General features: G+C 38.7%; 2 protein-coding genes across 3 annotated transcripts in view; both read left to right on the top strand.

The window, feature by feature from the left end:
• The first annotated feature begins 752 nt into the window (after window positions 1-752).
• On the top strand, window positions 753-9,542 carry LOC115927642. The gene is made up of 5 exons (XM_030993760.1): window positions 753-1,030; window positions 3,580-3,645; window positions 5,861-6,166; window positions 8,754-9,473; window positions 9,529-9,542. Exons 1-5 carry the CDS (start codon window positions 763-765, stop codon window positions 9,540-9,542), a joined length of 1,374 nt encoding a protein of 457 aa, XP_030849620.1. The 5' UTR covers window positions 753-762.
• Window positions 9,502-15,433, top strand: part of LOC105439913 — a 30,335-nt gene continuing 24,403 nt past the window's right edge. For both annotated transcript variants that reach the window (XM_030993040.1, XM_030993038.1), the window contains exons 1-3: window positions 9,502-10,345; window positions 13,109-13,620; window positions 14,707-14,746. In XM_030993040.1, coding sequence (XP_030848900.1) covers window positions 9,605-10,345; window positions 13,109-13,620; window positions 14,707-14,746 — 1,293 coding nt within the window. In that variant the 5' untranslated portion in view covers window positions 9,502-9,604. The remainder of the gene's footprint in view (window positions 10,346-13,108; window positions 13,621-14,706; window positions 14,747-15,433) is intronic.

Here is a 15,433-nt window from a genome sequence, read left to right as displayed (position 1 = left end):
GAAATGGTTAGTGTATGTAATTACATGAGAACAAAAAATGAGGTCTCTGCCTTCGTCGCTTGCTAAAAATATTTAAGGTACCTCACTCATTACGTTTAGGAACATGATAAACAAGGGCAACGAGGGGCCCGAATATTCTCATATTCGTGTATCAAGGTCATGACCGAATACATCACTTTTTATTTATGTACATTCGGCGGCCTCGGGGGTAATTGTCCTCGGGGGGGGGGGATTGTCCACGGGGGTAGTAGTCCTCGGGGGCGGTTGTCCTCGGGGTAGTAGTCCTCTGGGGGGGGGGGTAATTGTCCTCGGGGGTAATTCTTCGGGGGGTAATTCTCTTGGGGTAATCTTCCGGGGGGTAATTTTCCGGGGGGTGATTGCCTAGGGGGTAATTGTCCTAGAACCCCCGCTATTTAATCATAAATGTTTGATAAACGCAATAAACTGGTGGGGTCGCCGAAGGCTCCTCACATAATATAAACATTATAAGTTACTTTTAATCTTCATTTCAATTTCTGGTCATGGTTATATTTTCTTTGTAAGTATTTGTTTCAATGTGATAAGATTCGCTGAGGTAATTTAAATAATAAGAGCACCTTTTTTTCGTTTAAAGGTGCCGATGCTTGGATCTAGTGACATAAATCTTTGCTTTAGAAAGACAACATAATGTATTGCTTATATACCGTGATAATGGAGACGTTGCAGGAAATGGAGTTGATATCACATATGTATTCTTTGTATATCATGATTTTCCACAGCATTATGGAGCCTTTGCAGGAAATCGAGCTGATATCACTAGCTGAAGACATAGGTCCGGGCAAATACTCAAAACTGTGCAACAGTCTTGGGTATTCCTATGCAGTAAGCCAATCACACATCGTAAAACATCTCAACAACGTCAATGAAGCTCTGGTAGAGCTCCTCATCAAATGGAATTATAACCAAAGAGACGGCACCGAAACTCGATCCATACTAGCAAGCAAGCTCCGTGAATTACGACTTGTTGAATTAGGTGAAAGACTATCAGAAGGTAAAATTTTGTTTGAATTACACTGGGTTCATAGTTATATAGGTCTTTTAATACTGCCAGTATCGTATAAAAAATGAATCGGGGAAAAGTTCCGTGCTTTGAATCAAGCTGTCTATTATCTTGCTTATAGTTTTTCAAAGTGAACGTCTTTCCTATGTGATTTTCAATAATAAACCGTTATAAGCAATGTGAGTAAGACGCTGCATCCCATATACAACACATCGAGCCCAAATTTCGGGCGGGAAACCTCCCTAAAACTCGCAAAAGTCGGGGAAATAATTGGTTTGACATGCCACATTACTCCGGAACATTAATTTATAAATAATAATAATAATTATTATATTTGCTTATATAGCGCCTAACACTTACTTTATCAGAAGTCTCTAAGCGCTCTACAATAATGCAGCATAATTACCCTGGCTTTAGCAGTGCAGCTGTTACGCGCGCTTCGTTTCAAGGAATAAATTCCTACCAGGTACCCATTTACTTCACCTGGGTGGAGTGTGGCAAATGTAGATCAATGTCTTGCCAAAGGACATTAGTGCCGCAGCGGGACTCGAACCGCGGACCTTGTGATCGACAGTCATACATACATACATACTTGTACTACTACTACTACTACTACTACTACTACTACTACTACTACTACTACTACCTCCACTACTACTACTACTACTACTACAACTACTACTACTACTACTACTACTACTACTTCTACTACTACTAATACTACTACTACCACTACTGCTGCCACTACTACTATGCCTACTATTAGTAGTACTACTAGCCCTACGATTTATAGTACTAATGTGCCTACTGTAGTCACTACTAATACCATTAAACCTATTACTATTACTACTACTACTACATCAACTTCTCCTACTACTTGTACTACTACTACTGCTACTTCTACTGCCACTACTACTACTCCAACTACTGATGCTACTTCTACAACCTCTGTAACTATATTACTGGTGATTCCACTGTTACGTACATGAGTTCAACTCGGCTAGCCTTTAATTGGAAAAAAAATGTTTTTGTCTATAATAAGTTTGATGCTTTAATTATCACTGGGCTTCAATAATTTAAATTTTGAGAAACGATAACTGATCACTTAAAACTATCTTTTCTTTTGAAGTGATTATCATCATCCTTCACAATCGTTTGAGTTGCTTCTCTCCTTCATTTTTGATATTGGACCCCTATGGAAACCAGTTCTTATTGCAAGAGTATTCCAGCCTATGGTACAAAAATAAAACTAGATTTGTAATACTTGTTTGGAACAAGTATAGGTGGGCTGATCCAACAAAAAATTGAGACAAAATAAAGGGTACATTTGAAATAGCTTTTTGTCTCAGCTACAACATATTCGGAGTTCAGCGTAAATGAAGCTAAAACGACGTAGATATTGCTCGCGAAAGACGGGAATGTAGAATCAAGTTTTGAGAAAAAGTCATGTCCCATAGAGAATACACGCAAAATGTGAAAAAATTAGCTTGCCTCCTTTAATCGCAAAAATACGCCATGATGCCTTTGTCAAAATGAAAAATTGTGACAACTGGATTTGTAGAGAATTGTCTCAGCTAGAACATATCAAAATTTTAAAGAAAATTAATCAATTTTTAGAAAGATACAATCAATTTTCCAAAAAAATGCTGACGTCATAATAGGCAAATTGAAATTTTGAGTTCGGAGGCCATTATGATGACGTCATGAGTTAATTGAGGGTCAAATGAGACATGAAATCATATCTCTGATTCATACTCGCTCAAAATATGAAAAAAAATTGGGGTCACCTTGCATCCTAAAGAGCTATAATGGATTTTGCATAGGCATGTTTTTGCCCATATATGCTATGTATTACAAGAGCTCGCGCGCATTGAAATTTATGTTAAACGGTCGATTATTCAATTATTTATAGTCATAAAGAGACAAACATGGTATCAATTTGTTTGTAAAAATATGTGGAATATTATGAAAGAAAAAAAATGGCGATTCTATGGTGTCTAATAGTTTTACGCGCGAAAACGCGCGCGCATGCGCGTGTGCGCGATTTTTAAAAAAATGCTTAGAATGGCCTAAAACGTATGCAAAATGATTTTGAGACGATTTTGAGCATTTCAAAATTTTGCGCGCGCATTGACGCGCGGACGTACGCGCACGCGCGCGTTATTTGACCTGAAATTGACCGGACGGATATTGACCCTGATCATGATAAATATGAATCAGAAATACCTTTTGGTTATGAAGATATGATCAGGATTTGATTTTCGTAAAATTTTACAAAATGGCGCCTAGATGACGTCATCAGTGAAGGTCAATGTTGAAAACGTTATTGTGCTTTGTACATATGCCTATACATATGTGTGCCAAATTTCAAATTATTTGATTGAGCCATTTCCAAGTTATCTTGCCAACAAAAAAGTGGTTAGAAATAAGAAAAATATATAATAAATAATAAATAATAAATAAAGGCAATTCTAACGAAATTATAAGGTGGTCTGTACGTTATACAGCCCACCTGATAATACATTGTACATCCCATACAGGTAAATATATACCCAACCAGCAGGACTCACATGACCACGAGAAGACTCCATTGCAGACTAGCCCAGGTAAGATTGTGATATATTGCCATATATTGTAATTTATTATTTGCGTTTGGTGTGCTCCTTATTACTTTCTTCTGGATAAGCGTAACGAGTAAAAGATGAACTTTACTCTACACTTTGGGTGCCTGCTCTGCCTGTCTGCACTGTTGCGCTCTTATAAACACCATGCAACAAATAGAGTAATCCAACAGTGGAAAATATAGTTGACGTAACCCTATATTTTAATCAATATATTGTAAAAAGGATCATCTTTATGATTGTCTTATCATGCTTTGCATTTGTCTATTATGGTTTGAACATTCATTTGCGATTGAATCTTATTAGATAGATATCAATGGGGTTTGAACAACATCTCATGACAGAAGGAATATTAGCTTTAAAAGTAAAGACCGGTAGTGGGAAAATTGTGGTTCAAGGGTTGTGGGTGCAAACTATACGTTCAATAATGTTGAAGTGCATTCGCGATATCTATCCAGGTCGGATCGATATGATAATTTACCAAATATATCAATTAGTGGGTGGTTTCCCGGCAAAATTGTATCATCACATATTAGTCAAAACATATTCTTTCACATGATTGGTAATAAGAGCTTCCACTTAATTTTTTGAAAGGGGGGCGTTCCAAATTTGGTCTATACCTTTGAGGTTATATCACTTAAATCAATTGCGAGTGAGCGTAGCGAGGCATATAGCTTCAGGGAAAGTCGAAAAAAAAGTCCTCAGTTGCTTTGAATTAGAAGGACATGTGCCGGGGTTATGGGAAATAATTTGTTTAGGTTGAGGATCGTGGCAAAACAACATGGCTGGGAACTAATTGTGATTATGTCTACCCTAGGATTCTCTCACGCTGACCTCAGCTATTAAAGGTAATAAAAAGTTTCGGTATGGGGTCATGAATTTGGTTCAAATGAACATATTGGAAGCTTATGCGATCATACAATAATCAGTGATCGTTGTCGCGGTTGAAATCGAGTCTAAAGTTATGAAATTGTAAATAATTAACTCTTTTTGTTGTATAGCTCCCTCTCGAGGTCAAGATATTAATTAAGCTATAAAACAATGTTTCTTGACTATAATCGACCGATTAGCTATTCTCGTTTGGAAATTATATATCACACACACATATTCTGAGATTTTCATGGTCGCAGCTACCATTGTACGGCCGTAGGCGCTATTTGAAATTCATCAAAATAGAAGGTAGTGAGCACTTTTTTTTTTGATCCTCAAAAAAAAATTCAATTTGCACCCCCCAAAATCGTAAAAATCACGTGATTTTACATGATTTTTTTCTCAAGGGGGGGGGGGCCGGGCCCCCCGGGCCCCCCCCCCCCCCTGGATCCGCCACTGCGTACAGGTATAAGAAGATGTGGGGATTTTTTAAAAGTAAATAGTGCACTTATTGGACACGGAAAGCGTCAATTATCACTCTAGAATAGGGGCACTCATCAGGGTAGAAATGGCCACTTATAAAAAGGGTAAGGGGCACTTACTAGTAATGAAAAGGGGCACCAATCACATGTCGGAAGGGACAATTATTACAAATGCAATGGGTCACTTGACAAAGTAAAAGGGGGCACTCATCACAAATAAAAGGGGTCTTTCGTAGCAAGGATGATTTCAGGTACTTGAAAAGGTGGGGGCAGTACACCCCCTCACGGAGCACTGCCTCTAGCAATGTATCACAACAATTTATCCGGCATTGCCAGGCAAAAACTAGGTTCATAGGCTATTGCCTCGACCGTATTCTTGAAATGTCTTGTTTTCTCCGGTTTTCTTCTTTTCTTTGTTATTATACTTCTTTGTAAATAGGTTTTCAAATTACCTATACAAGATCCTACTTCTCTGCTTAAGCACAACAAAGATACTCTAACATTCTATCCTACACCAGCACACAATCTGAGGACAATAATTGATACTTTACAATGATGAATTCAGACCTGCTGAAATACTGAATTGATTTACTGTCCCACTATAAAGAGGCTATGGCCCGGATTCACAAAGGAGGTTTGTCGACAAACCTAGGTTTATATGCGTCATTTGATGCGTTTCGATGCGTTTCAGACTAAGGTTCAGACAAACCTTGGTCTGAAACGCTTCAAAACGCGTCACACGACGCAATAAACCTAGGTTTGTCTACAAACCTCCTTTTTGAATCCGGGCGTATATGTTCATAATCAGTTTATTAATCTTATTTTTCTTTTGTGTATGTTCCCCATAGGTATGGCGGCTCATGAAGGTATCGCCAATGACCTTATCTGCAAGCTGGCTGAGGATATCGAGACGGGTGAGCAGATGGAGGCCTTAGGACGAACACTCGGATTCAAGGTCGCAGAAATCAATAGATACACAGAAACCAACAGGATAGAAGGACGGGTGACTTGTAAGGGAACACGTGATATGCTGTTTGACTGGAGACAGAATGTGAAGCCTTGCAACCAGCATCCCAGGCTGAAACAAGCTCTCATTGACTCTAAGCTAGTAATGCTTGCGGATACATATCTCAAGGGGACACCAAGTAATCCAGGTGGGTATTCTAGTGGTAGAGTGTGTGTAATTGGGGTTTTACAGACGTGTATCAATCAAATATGATTATTTACGTCTAACATACTAACGTCCTAATTTATTTGTTTATTTATTTGTTTGTTTATTTATTTAAATACAGTGATTAAGAAAACACACTTTCAGCTTAGCATAGCTGTTTTTCAGCATGTCCGTACATGGTACATTAAAAATACATATGAATAAACAAACTGAACACATATTTAAACAATAACAAATACATAATATTAAAATAAGTAAATGTAAATAAGAAAACAATACATATTTAAAAAACAGGAATATAATGCCAGTTTAACTGGCATTATATCTCCTTTTTTTTTAACCGGTCAAGATTTTTCCAACATAGTAGTCGGGCAGTTGGAGGGTCATATCTTTGCCCAAAGTTTGGTCAAAATACGAAACAATCCTGTACGTTTGAAGTAGGCTATTTACGTTTACCAATACCCCTGGGCAAAATATTGCCCAATATAGGGTTGGGTTGACTTTTGGCACAACGTTGGGCAAAGTGTTGGAAAATATTGCCTAACCTTTTCAAAGTGTTATTTAAGGAAAATGAACGATCATTTAAAGTACTACTCGTAGACTGGGTAACGCGTGTTGGTGTTTTAACATGTTGATGAAAATTATACCCACGAGCAATTTGTAACAATCGTTTAGTATGACAAGTGGGGTTATTCTGTAAAAAGTCACAGTTTATGTCACCAATCAACAGATAGTCCAAGGATGTGGCTTCCACATTTTTAAAGACAATTTCAAGCAAATCAAAAAACAAGAATACTTGAATCGAGGGGCCTATACTATATGCATGGAATAAGTATTTTAATAAAGGGTTTTGATGAGATATATTAACTTGAATACATAGCGATTCAAGAGAATTTGATTGTAGCTTAAGAAGAACTGTATCATAAACAGATTATTGAAAGTTTACAATTACTCCTCCTCCAGATCTGTTTCTGTCTCTTCTCAAAAAGAGGAGGAGGCGCGATAGCTTAGTCGGTAGAGTAGTGGTCTCGTAATCCGATGACCCGGGTTCGAAACCAAGGCGATGCGCTAGTGCCCTTTAGTAAGGCATTAATCCTCATTACCAGGTCCCTCGGAGAGGTTCTAAAGCCGTCTATGCTTTCTTAGTAGTCAGGTAAAATAACCACCACCACAAAGTACGATAACCTGCCACAGATATCTCTCCATTCGTGATACATGTAGTATCATCGAGTCTAGTCTCACAAAACGTCACAACATGAACATTATTTCCCACTTTAATACTTCGTATTTTTTCAATATTTTTTAATAAAGAACAAACATTTAAGTGAGCTATTTTTAAGCCATTGAATTGATCCAAAGATTTAAATAATTCGTTATCAATATCAGAATCATCTTGCTTCCCCAGAAAAAATAGAGGTCTATTGATTGCAAAATCACTCTCACCATCATCATCTGTGTTATAAAATGGCAATTGACGTAATAAACAGGTATCACATACCCAGTCGGAGTTCAATTGCAATAATTAAATACCGGCAGAAGAACAAATCAAGTGAATCCACTTTGTACAATAAACACATTTTGATTCCAATTCACATTTTTATTACAGGTTATGAAGGGATATTTTAGTCCCTTATTAATAGTTTGTATCAGGAAATGTACATTATATTAGGTTCAATTTAATCGTTCCAGGTCAATATCCTTTCATCTTCCTTTACCCCGTGTCTCTTTCTCCCTCAAATTTCTGTTTGAAAAAGTTCTTCAATAAAAAGGAGAACATATTATACTCAAGATTTTCAGTATCGATTTGGAGAGAAAGTTTCCTGACTGATCTATACAGTCTAATTAAAGAAAACAGCAGAGTTAAGTGCATAACAAATCCAATTTAACTTAATTAAATTCAATTTTATATCTGTTTCCAACAGAACATTCCAAATAAACTACAATCAATTATAACAATTAAGGAATACATATAGGACACAGAGGGGTCCACTAAAAACAATGCTTGTACAATTGTGGACCCCTCAAATGATAGTAAGGAATAATAAGTGATTGGATTTACGAATTCGTAACTACAAAAAGGAACTAAAATAAGACGAAACCAAGGGGGGATGCCATCAGAGACGAGAAAATGACAAGAGAGCACTTTACATGACAAAGGTAGGAGAACACGGTCATAATACAATAAGTAAACAATGCAAATCGAAGTGAGAGATCGGGGGTACAGAAAATAATACAGGATGGGCTGCATGTGGGGTTGTAAAGAAGAGGGGAAGAAGAAATATGCATTAGAAAGGAGATATGCATGAGAGGGCACAACATAATATATCAAACTAGATTTTTAAGTCAGCGAGTAGAGAATGACACTGTTCCAACGCCAAAGAAAAAAACATAACAAAATAGTTTAGAAACTTTCTAGGCCTTAACTTTATTTGAAAGAGGCAAACCACCATAATTCATGTTATTCAAAGAAAATTATAAAAAAATTATTACTCCAAAACCTTGGAAAGAGGTTAGTAGATCATCAGAGTATAATAAGACATTTAGTTTTGTATATGCTTGTATCATTCCAGGTATCTACAGCAAGAAGATCTCGGCATCATTGACTGTTCAGCGATGTCGCGAAAAGTTAGAGAATAAGTACCGAGATCAATTGTGCAAAATTCAAATGAAACCGTGGGATCAAAGTGATTATGCTGAGTTCGAAGACATGCACACGGTTGTCACAATGGTGAAGAAGGACGCTAGCGGACAAGACACGAAAAAGAAGGAAATACTCCAGGGTTCTGTTCCTGAAATATTTTCAACGAAAGTAAACGGAAGACTTCCAGCTCGAATCCTCATTTCGGCACCAGCTGGACGAGGGAAGACCACGGCTGTTGCTAAGATGGCTTACGACTGGGTTCACAAAGAAAAGGGGTCAGCATTAGAACACCTGCCACTTCTGTTTGTTGTAAAGTTTCGAAACACAGGTCATCTCACATCGATCGGAGAAGCCATCAAATCCCAGCTTTTGAGTGATGTTGAGGATCTCACACCAGAGGGTCTGGAGAGTTTCATTAGAGAGAATCAGGGTATCTGCCACATCATACTAGACGGACTAGATGAATATGCGGGTATTTCTTCTTCCCAGCGAATCTCAGAGAGTAACATTTTCCGTGTCATCCGTTTGGAAGAATTTCCAGAGTGTCGAGTCCTTGTAACAACACGCCCTCATCTAGAGTACTTCTTTGATCAAGCGGAACTTCCAAGGGTATACACAAAGATGTGGATAGAAGGATTCTCACAAGAGAGCTCACGAGATTACATCGACAGATTCTTTGCTTCAAACTCGAATCCTAATAATAGCGGACATGATTTGAAGATTTACCTTGACGGCCAACCACTGATTAATGAACTTGTTAAAACACCGTTATTTTGTCTAATGGTGTGTCACTTATGGAGTGAGTGCCTACTGGACAGTGATACTACTACTCAAACAGAATTACTGGACAGCGTGAATGTTTTCTTAGCGCACCATGCAAACACCCGATCAAAGTCTAGAGTAAAAATCACACCCGATGAGTTAAGGGAGATAATATCTCAATTAGGCAAAGTTGCCCTTACTGGTCTGCTCGACGATGCTAAGAAACTAGTCTTCTCGCATCATGATTTCCGTAGAGCTCCCGCAATCCTTGATAGGGCATGTGAGCTTGGTATAGTATCCAAGACAACTGTTTCGGTCACAGGCCTTCCTCAGCCCAACGAGACAACTTTCAATAACATTGAGTTTTATCACAAACTCGCTCAGGAACACTCAGCTGGGAAATATCTCGCTGCTAAAACAAAGAAATATATGTTACGACTGAAGATTTCAAAGTTGGACAGACTTCTACAGAAAATCAAAGCAAACATCGGTGACTATGAGAATCTCATCCGATTCGCTGCCGGCACGGATAATAAACTTTGTATACGAATAATGGAGGTGCTCCATTCCAACAGATTTTTGGATGAGAGTGAGCGATATCGAATTCTCCTTGACTGCTCATCAGAGACCAGCGGTACTGAAGGAAATGTGTTATCATTGGTTCAAAGATGCGTGAATGCGCAGAGTATTGTTCTAAAGTCACCGACCGTGTACACTGTCGTTGGGATGCAAAATCTTCCGAAGCAACTGAAGCGTGAGGTATGCGCATTTTCATTTGATAAGCATTTTAACACTGATCATTTCAGAAATCTTGTTTTAATTTTCATTTCTTTGCCATATTCATAAGTCGAAGAAGCATCTTTTTAAAAATCATTCATTATCTATAATCAAAGGCATGGACAAAATAAATGTATTAATAAATTACTCATAAAATGTAAATAAATATGAGGAAAAGAGTTACTTAAAGCCCCCATCACACCAAACTAGTTCTCACTTCGTTCTGGAACCGTCCTAGAAAATAGTTTAACGGGTTGTGGTTGGGGTAGAATGTGTAAAAATGACTAAAATATGATACTAGTTTGTTCATAAACAGTCCATCTCGTCTGTACCCCGTCCACAGTCAGTTCATATCAAGTTCAGATCGGGTAAATTTGCCATTCCAGGCAGTCCAAGCCAACCAAGTCCAAATCAACTAGTTATACCTCGTTTCAAAACGAACGAACCCATTCTAACTAGTTTAGAGACAGTTCGGCTCGTTCTCATCTCGTTCTCAGTGCGTTCTAACGCGCTTCTAGGGTGTGCAGTCACGTCCTGGCTCAAGGGTCATAAAACCCGAGCGCATTTTTTCCATTCCTTATTTCCGTTCAACTTCAACGATTCAAGGTGTGCTGATCAAGACATTCAAGTGAAGCCCCCATCACACCAAACTAGTTTTCACTACGTTCGGTAAAATGTTGTCAAACGCGCTCAAACCGTGTGCGGACGGAATGAACAAAGTAGCAACTATTTACGATCTGTTTAAGCACTTTATGGACGGCCTCGGACTGGCTTGGATGGGAAGGGTGCTCTAGAACTTTGAGCCTGTTCAAAATTTCCCCCGTCCTACAATAAGACGGAGTGAAAATGTACTTAAAACGAGATGGATGTACTACGAACGGAATTGCCGTACTTTGGTCCTACTACGTATTACAACATGACGTGGTCGAGCATCAATTAGCAGTAATATAATTGAACGGAAATGAGGAATGGCAGGAACGCGCTGGGTTTGTATAGCCCCGAGCCTATAGGGGCGCGTTCGGGAGCACTAAGAACGAGACGGGGACGAGATGAACTGTCCCTGAACGGAGTGGTCAGGTTAAAAACTAGTAAGAACAAGTTGCGAACTAGTTTGAATGATTTGGACGTATTGGTAACGAGGTAGAACTAGTAAAGAACTGGTTTAAACTGAATACAGACGGGCTTGGGCTACCTAGCAATGGCCAATTTACCCGATATGAGCTTGATACTAACTGGCTGTGGACGGGGTACAAACGAGATGGGCGTATTGAGGACTGTTTATGAACGATCTAGGATCGGACAATTATTTACACATTCCTCCCTGACCATAACCCTTTTAAAAAGATTTTCTAGGACGGTTTAAAAACGTAGTGTGAACTAGTTTTGGTTTGATGGGGACTTATACTGCTCCAAATAATGCTCGACCACAAGCCTGGTCTTACCTGCAGATTCCTCTCACTTCACGAACGTTCGTGCAAGAGTAGTCCTGAATCTGGCCGGTTCTTTGTATTCCCTTACCTAGCCATTCTACCGCTGCATTTGATTGGCTCAATAGGAACTAATACGTCATGCGCTAGTCATAAATATTCATGATACGCACGCACACAGAATCTGATTCGATAATTTATCAAATAATGATATTTCATACACAAATTACAAGTGCACAGCTATGTTTACTTAAAATAAATGACATTGCGAGAACATCGGGAGGCTTATCCCGTAAACCAATGACTGCCAATGTCGTAACTTGTCCATAATCATTGCGACATACTGGTTAGTCCAGAATCCAGCAGATTTATTTTGCGATCTCCACCACATCGTACCAGCGCACATATCCAAATATCAATATGCAGCGCTAGGATGGCTAGGTTAGGAAAACAAAACAATTTATAGATAGGAGCATCAGATAAGAGCCGCATCAGTCCACTCGCGGACGAATATCGTTCAATCATTGGACATCATCAGCTATACAGTGCGTCCGAGAAAAAAACGAAACCGAGAGTTCTCATAATATGCTTTATCATGACTTAATCACAGTTATGATTAATAAATGACACGTATTTGTAAAGCTTAGATCCTCCCCTTTCATCTAATGCAACCTATATGCTGCATATTTCACGCATGAATGATTACAACAATTTGAAGAGAGGAAACCAAAAAGTCCTTTGGCGGGCGGTATCTGAATTTCAATAAGAAAATCACATTTCTAGAAAGTTCATTTTTTGCCCTTTCGTACGACACCTCAATCAGGAAAAATGAGCCAGGAATAACAAAGTTATATTTGTTTAAAGTAATTTGATTAAACGAATTCGTTTTCACTGGCTGCCTGCCGTAGCGATAAACATAGTTGACAAAAGACTGAACTCCGTTTCGTTGACGATCACGCATCAGGTCCCTCGTATTCTTTGTTCATTCGGTGACGCCACTGAAAATTCAGCTGTATTACGATCGTTTTCGGGGTCTTGAGTTATTTCGTAAAGTTTAATCAACTTTTATAAATTTCGCTCGAATTACAAGTTAAACAAATGTGATATTCTTACTCAGTGTAAGTTTTTGAATGCAATGATACCAAATTCAGTCAAATTCAAAATCAATGAACCTTCTCTTTAATATTCTTAAATAAAATCAGACTACAATCTCGATTGCCTTATCTCCATTAACGAATTAATGCTATTTTACTCCCAAATTCTTTCATTCTCTCTCTCCTCCCTCCTCTGTATATCTCTTTCTCTATCTTAACACTAGGTTACGACACTAAAGTTCGAGGGCTCTACTCTAAGTATCGACGTGACGAGTGGACTATGGTCCTGCCTCAGATCTTTTACTTCACTGATCCAGCTCAGCATCTCTGACTCCTCTCTCAGTTTCCCTCCATCTCCCCCTGAGCTTCCATCCATCACAGAGCTTTCAGCCGAAAGAGTGACGTCACAAAGCTATGAAGGTCTCCTCTCATCGCTTCCTGGCTTGAAAAGGGTCGATATCACTATCGGAGATGAAAAGACGGAAAACATATCTCAGATCCAGACTAGTCTACGTCGACATCTGACGGGACAGGATCTCACACGCATCGACCCCCATTCCTTCCCATTAGAGGGGAATGTATTAAGCATGTCAAGACAGAAGATGACAGGACTGGGTTTTCTTATCACAGAATGTCAGGCGACATTGTCCGGAGTTGCTTTCGGACTCGAGGGTGCACTGATCGATGTTGTCCAGTCTTCAACGCGTTTAATGTCATCTAGTCTGTATTTTGAACAGTGAGTATATGTTATGTCAAGTCAAATTTATTGAAGGTTTTTCATCACAACCCCCCCCCCCCCCTCCCTAGTATCCTCATTTGGCATTGATATGGGCCTTTTATTTCATCGGCTAATTTGATGTGTTAAACCAGTCCATTAATTACCAAAATATCCACCTGAAGCCAATTAAACTTGGATAAAAGAGTCCTTGAGTATCAACAATGATACTGGTGTTATGTTAAGACAAAGGTCATGTTTTTCTCTTCTCTTTTTTCAATACGACGATAAAAAGAACCGGCGCTCAGTCGTAAGGCTAAACAAAATATCATCACTAATGAATACACAGTATTCTCAACGTCTTGAAGAATATTTCAAAGCAGATAATATAAAAATGCTCTCAGAAAGATAAACAAATAATGATGTTTAGCCTTAGAAGAAAGTCAGTTGACTTCGGAAAAGTGTAAATCGGTTCAATTATGTAATGTTATTTACATATTTATTAATTGGCTACTTGTTCCCCCCCCCCCCCTCACAAGCGCGTAGCCAGGATTTCATTTTTGGGGAGGCTCCAATGAGCACGCGAAGCGTGCGATTCACTTAAAGAGCGAACGTAGCGCGTTCCCTAGGGGGGTAGGTGCAGGGAGCGGGGAGTTTCCCCCTCCCGCGCGAAGCGCGGAAGCTTCGAAAGAAGACGATTCGTTGTGCCTTTCTCGACTCATAATCCTTGTCTGAATTTAGTCCGCCCCTCCTGCGCATAGCGCGGAAGCTTTGACGTATCATTAGAAAAAGAAGACGATTCGTTGTACCTTTCTCGACCCTTAATCCTTATCTGTATTCAGTCCCCCTTACGCGCGAAGCGCGAAAGTTTTGACGTTTCATTAAATTATTAGAGAAAGAAGACGATTCGTTGTACCGTTCTCGTCTCTTTTCCCCCTTTCTTCCTATGTCCTCTTACTTTTTTTTCTCTTTTTTTTTATTTATTTGGCCGGCGTTTTTTTTTTTTTTTTTGGGGGGGGGGGGAGGGGCGACCGCCCCCCCGCCCCACCCCCCCCTGGCTTCGCGCCTGCCTCCTCACACTTTTCATTTCTCTTTCAAATTATAAAGGTTTTCGAGGACGCTTAAATCCGATGAACTAGCATTAAATGTAAGTACGCTCTAATTTTACATGTCCATACGCCTCATCCGTTTGTTAATATTTCAGAAAGCATTTTACACTCCCTACTGAATAGGAATTGGAGTATCAGAAATAGTATTTCTTTGAAACAATGAATTTATTTCAGTTTGGTGCGTATTCATATACTACCCTTTACAATATACATTGTCAGATTTCGTTATGCTAGAAATATAATTATATTGACGATACACATTTAATTTGCAATACACATTAGTACATTAAATTTGTTCAATGACTTTGGTTCGCTTGTAGTTATTTGTTAATTAAGAATTAATTAGAAATTGGGTATGGGAAATAGGAATAATGAGGGGCCTAAAGTAAAAGTATAGCATGTTGGATAAACGCCATGTAGCATTTACAATTATAATTCTAACAAAGTTGTGGAAAGGAACTAAATACAGTTGTAAAATGTATACAGTAGGCATCATTTCGCTATTACAGCGTATATTATACTATTGTATATTGAAAATCTAAATTAAAAAAAATGTGCCAAACGACTTAGATAGAAAATTGTAGCTTCGAAAGGAATTAAGATTGAAAATTATGTAAGTTCTTTAGCGCAAGTCAATCGATGAGTTCAAATGATCTGTAAGATTCTAGGAAGTTTTTGTCAATGCTGTTTCTTTTTCCTCCTTTCCTCTCCTGACGTCCTGTTCT

This window comes from Strongylocentrotus purpuratus, unplaced genomic scaffold (genome assembly GCF_000002235.5).
Source record: "Strongylocentrotus purpuratus isolate Spur 01 unplaced genomic scaffold, Spur_5.0 spur5_scaffold_20, whole genome shotgun sequence".
In the NCBI taxonomy this organism is placed as follows: Eukaryota; Metazoa; Echinodermata; class Echinoidea; order Camarodonta; family Strongylocentrotidae; genus Strongylocentrotus; species Strongylocentrotus purpuratus.
This window is presented reverse-complemented; position numbering and strand designations above follow the sequence as displayed.

Excerpts from the sequence above, each read along its gene's own strand:
- LOC115927642 (XM_030993760.1), top strand. The coding sequence starts at position 763 with ATGGAGCCTTTGCAGGAAATCGAGCTGATATCACTAGCTGAAGACATA. Across the intron at positions 1,031-3,579 it reads AGGTGAAAGACTATCAGAAG|GTAAATATATACCCAACCAG; the intron begins GTAAAATTTTGT and ends CATCCCATACAG. Across the intron at positions 3,646-5,860 it reads TCCATTGCAGACTAGCCCAG|GTATGGCGGCTCATGAAGGT; the intron begins GTAAGATTGTGA and ends TGTTCCCCATAG.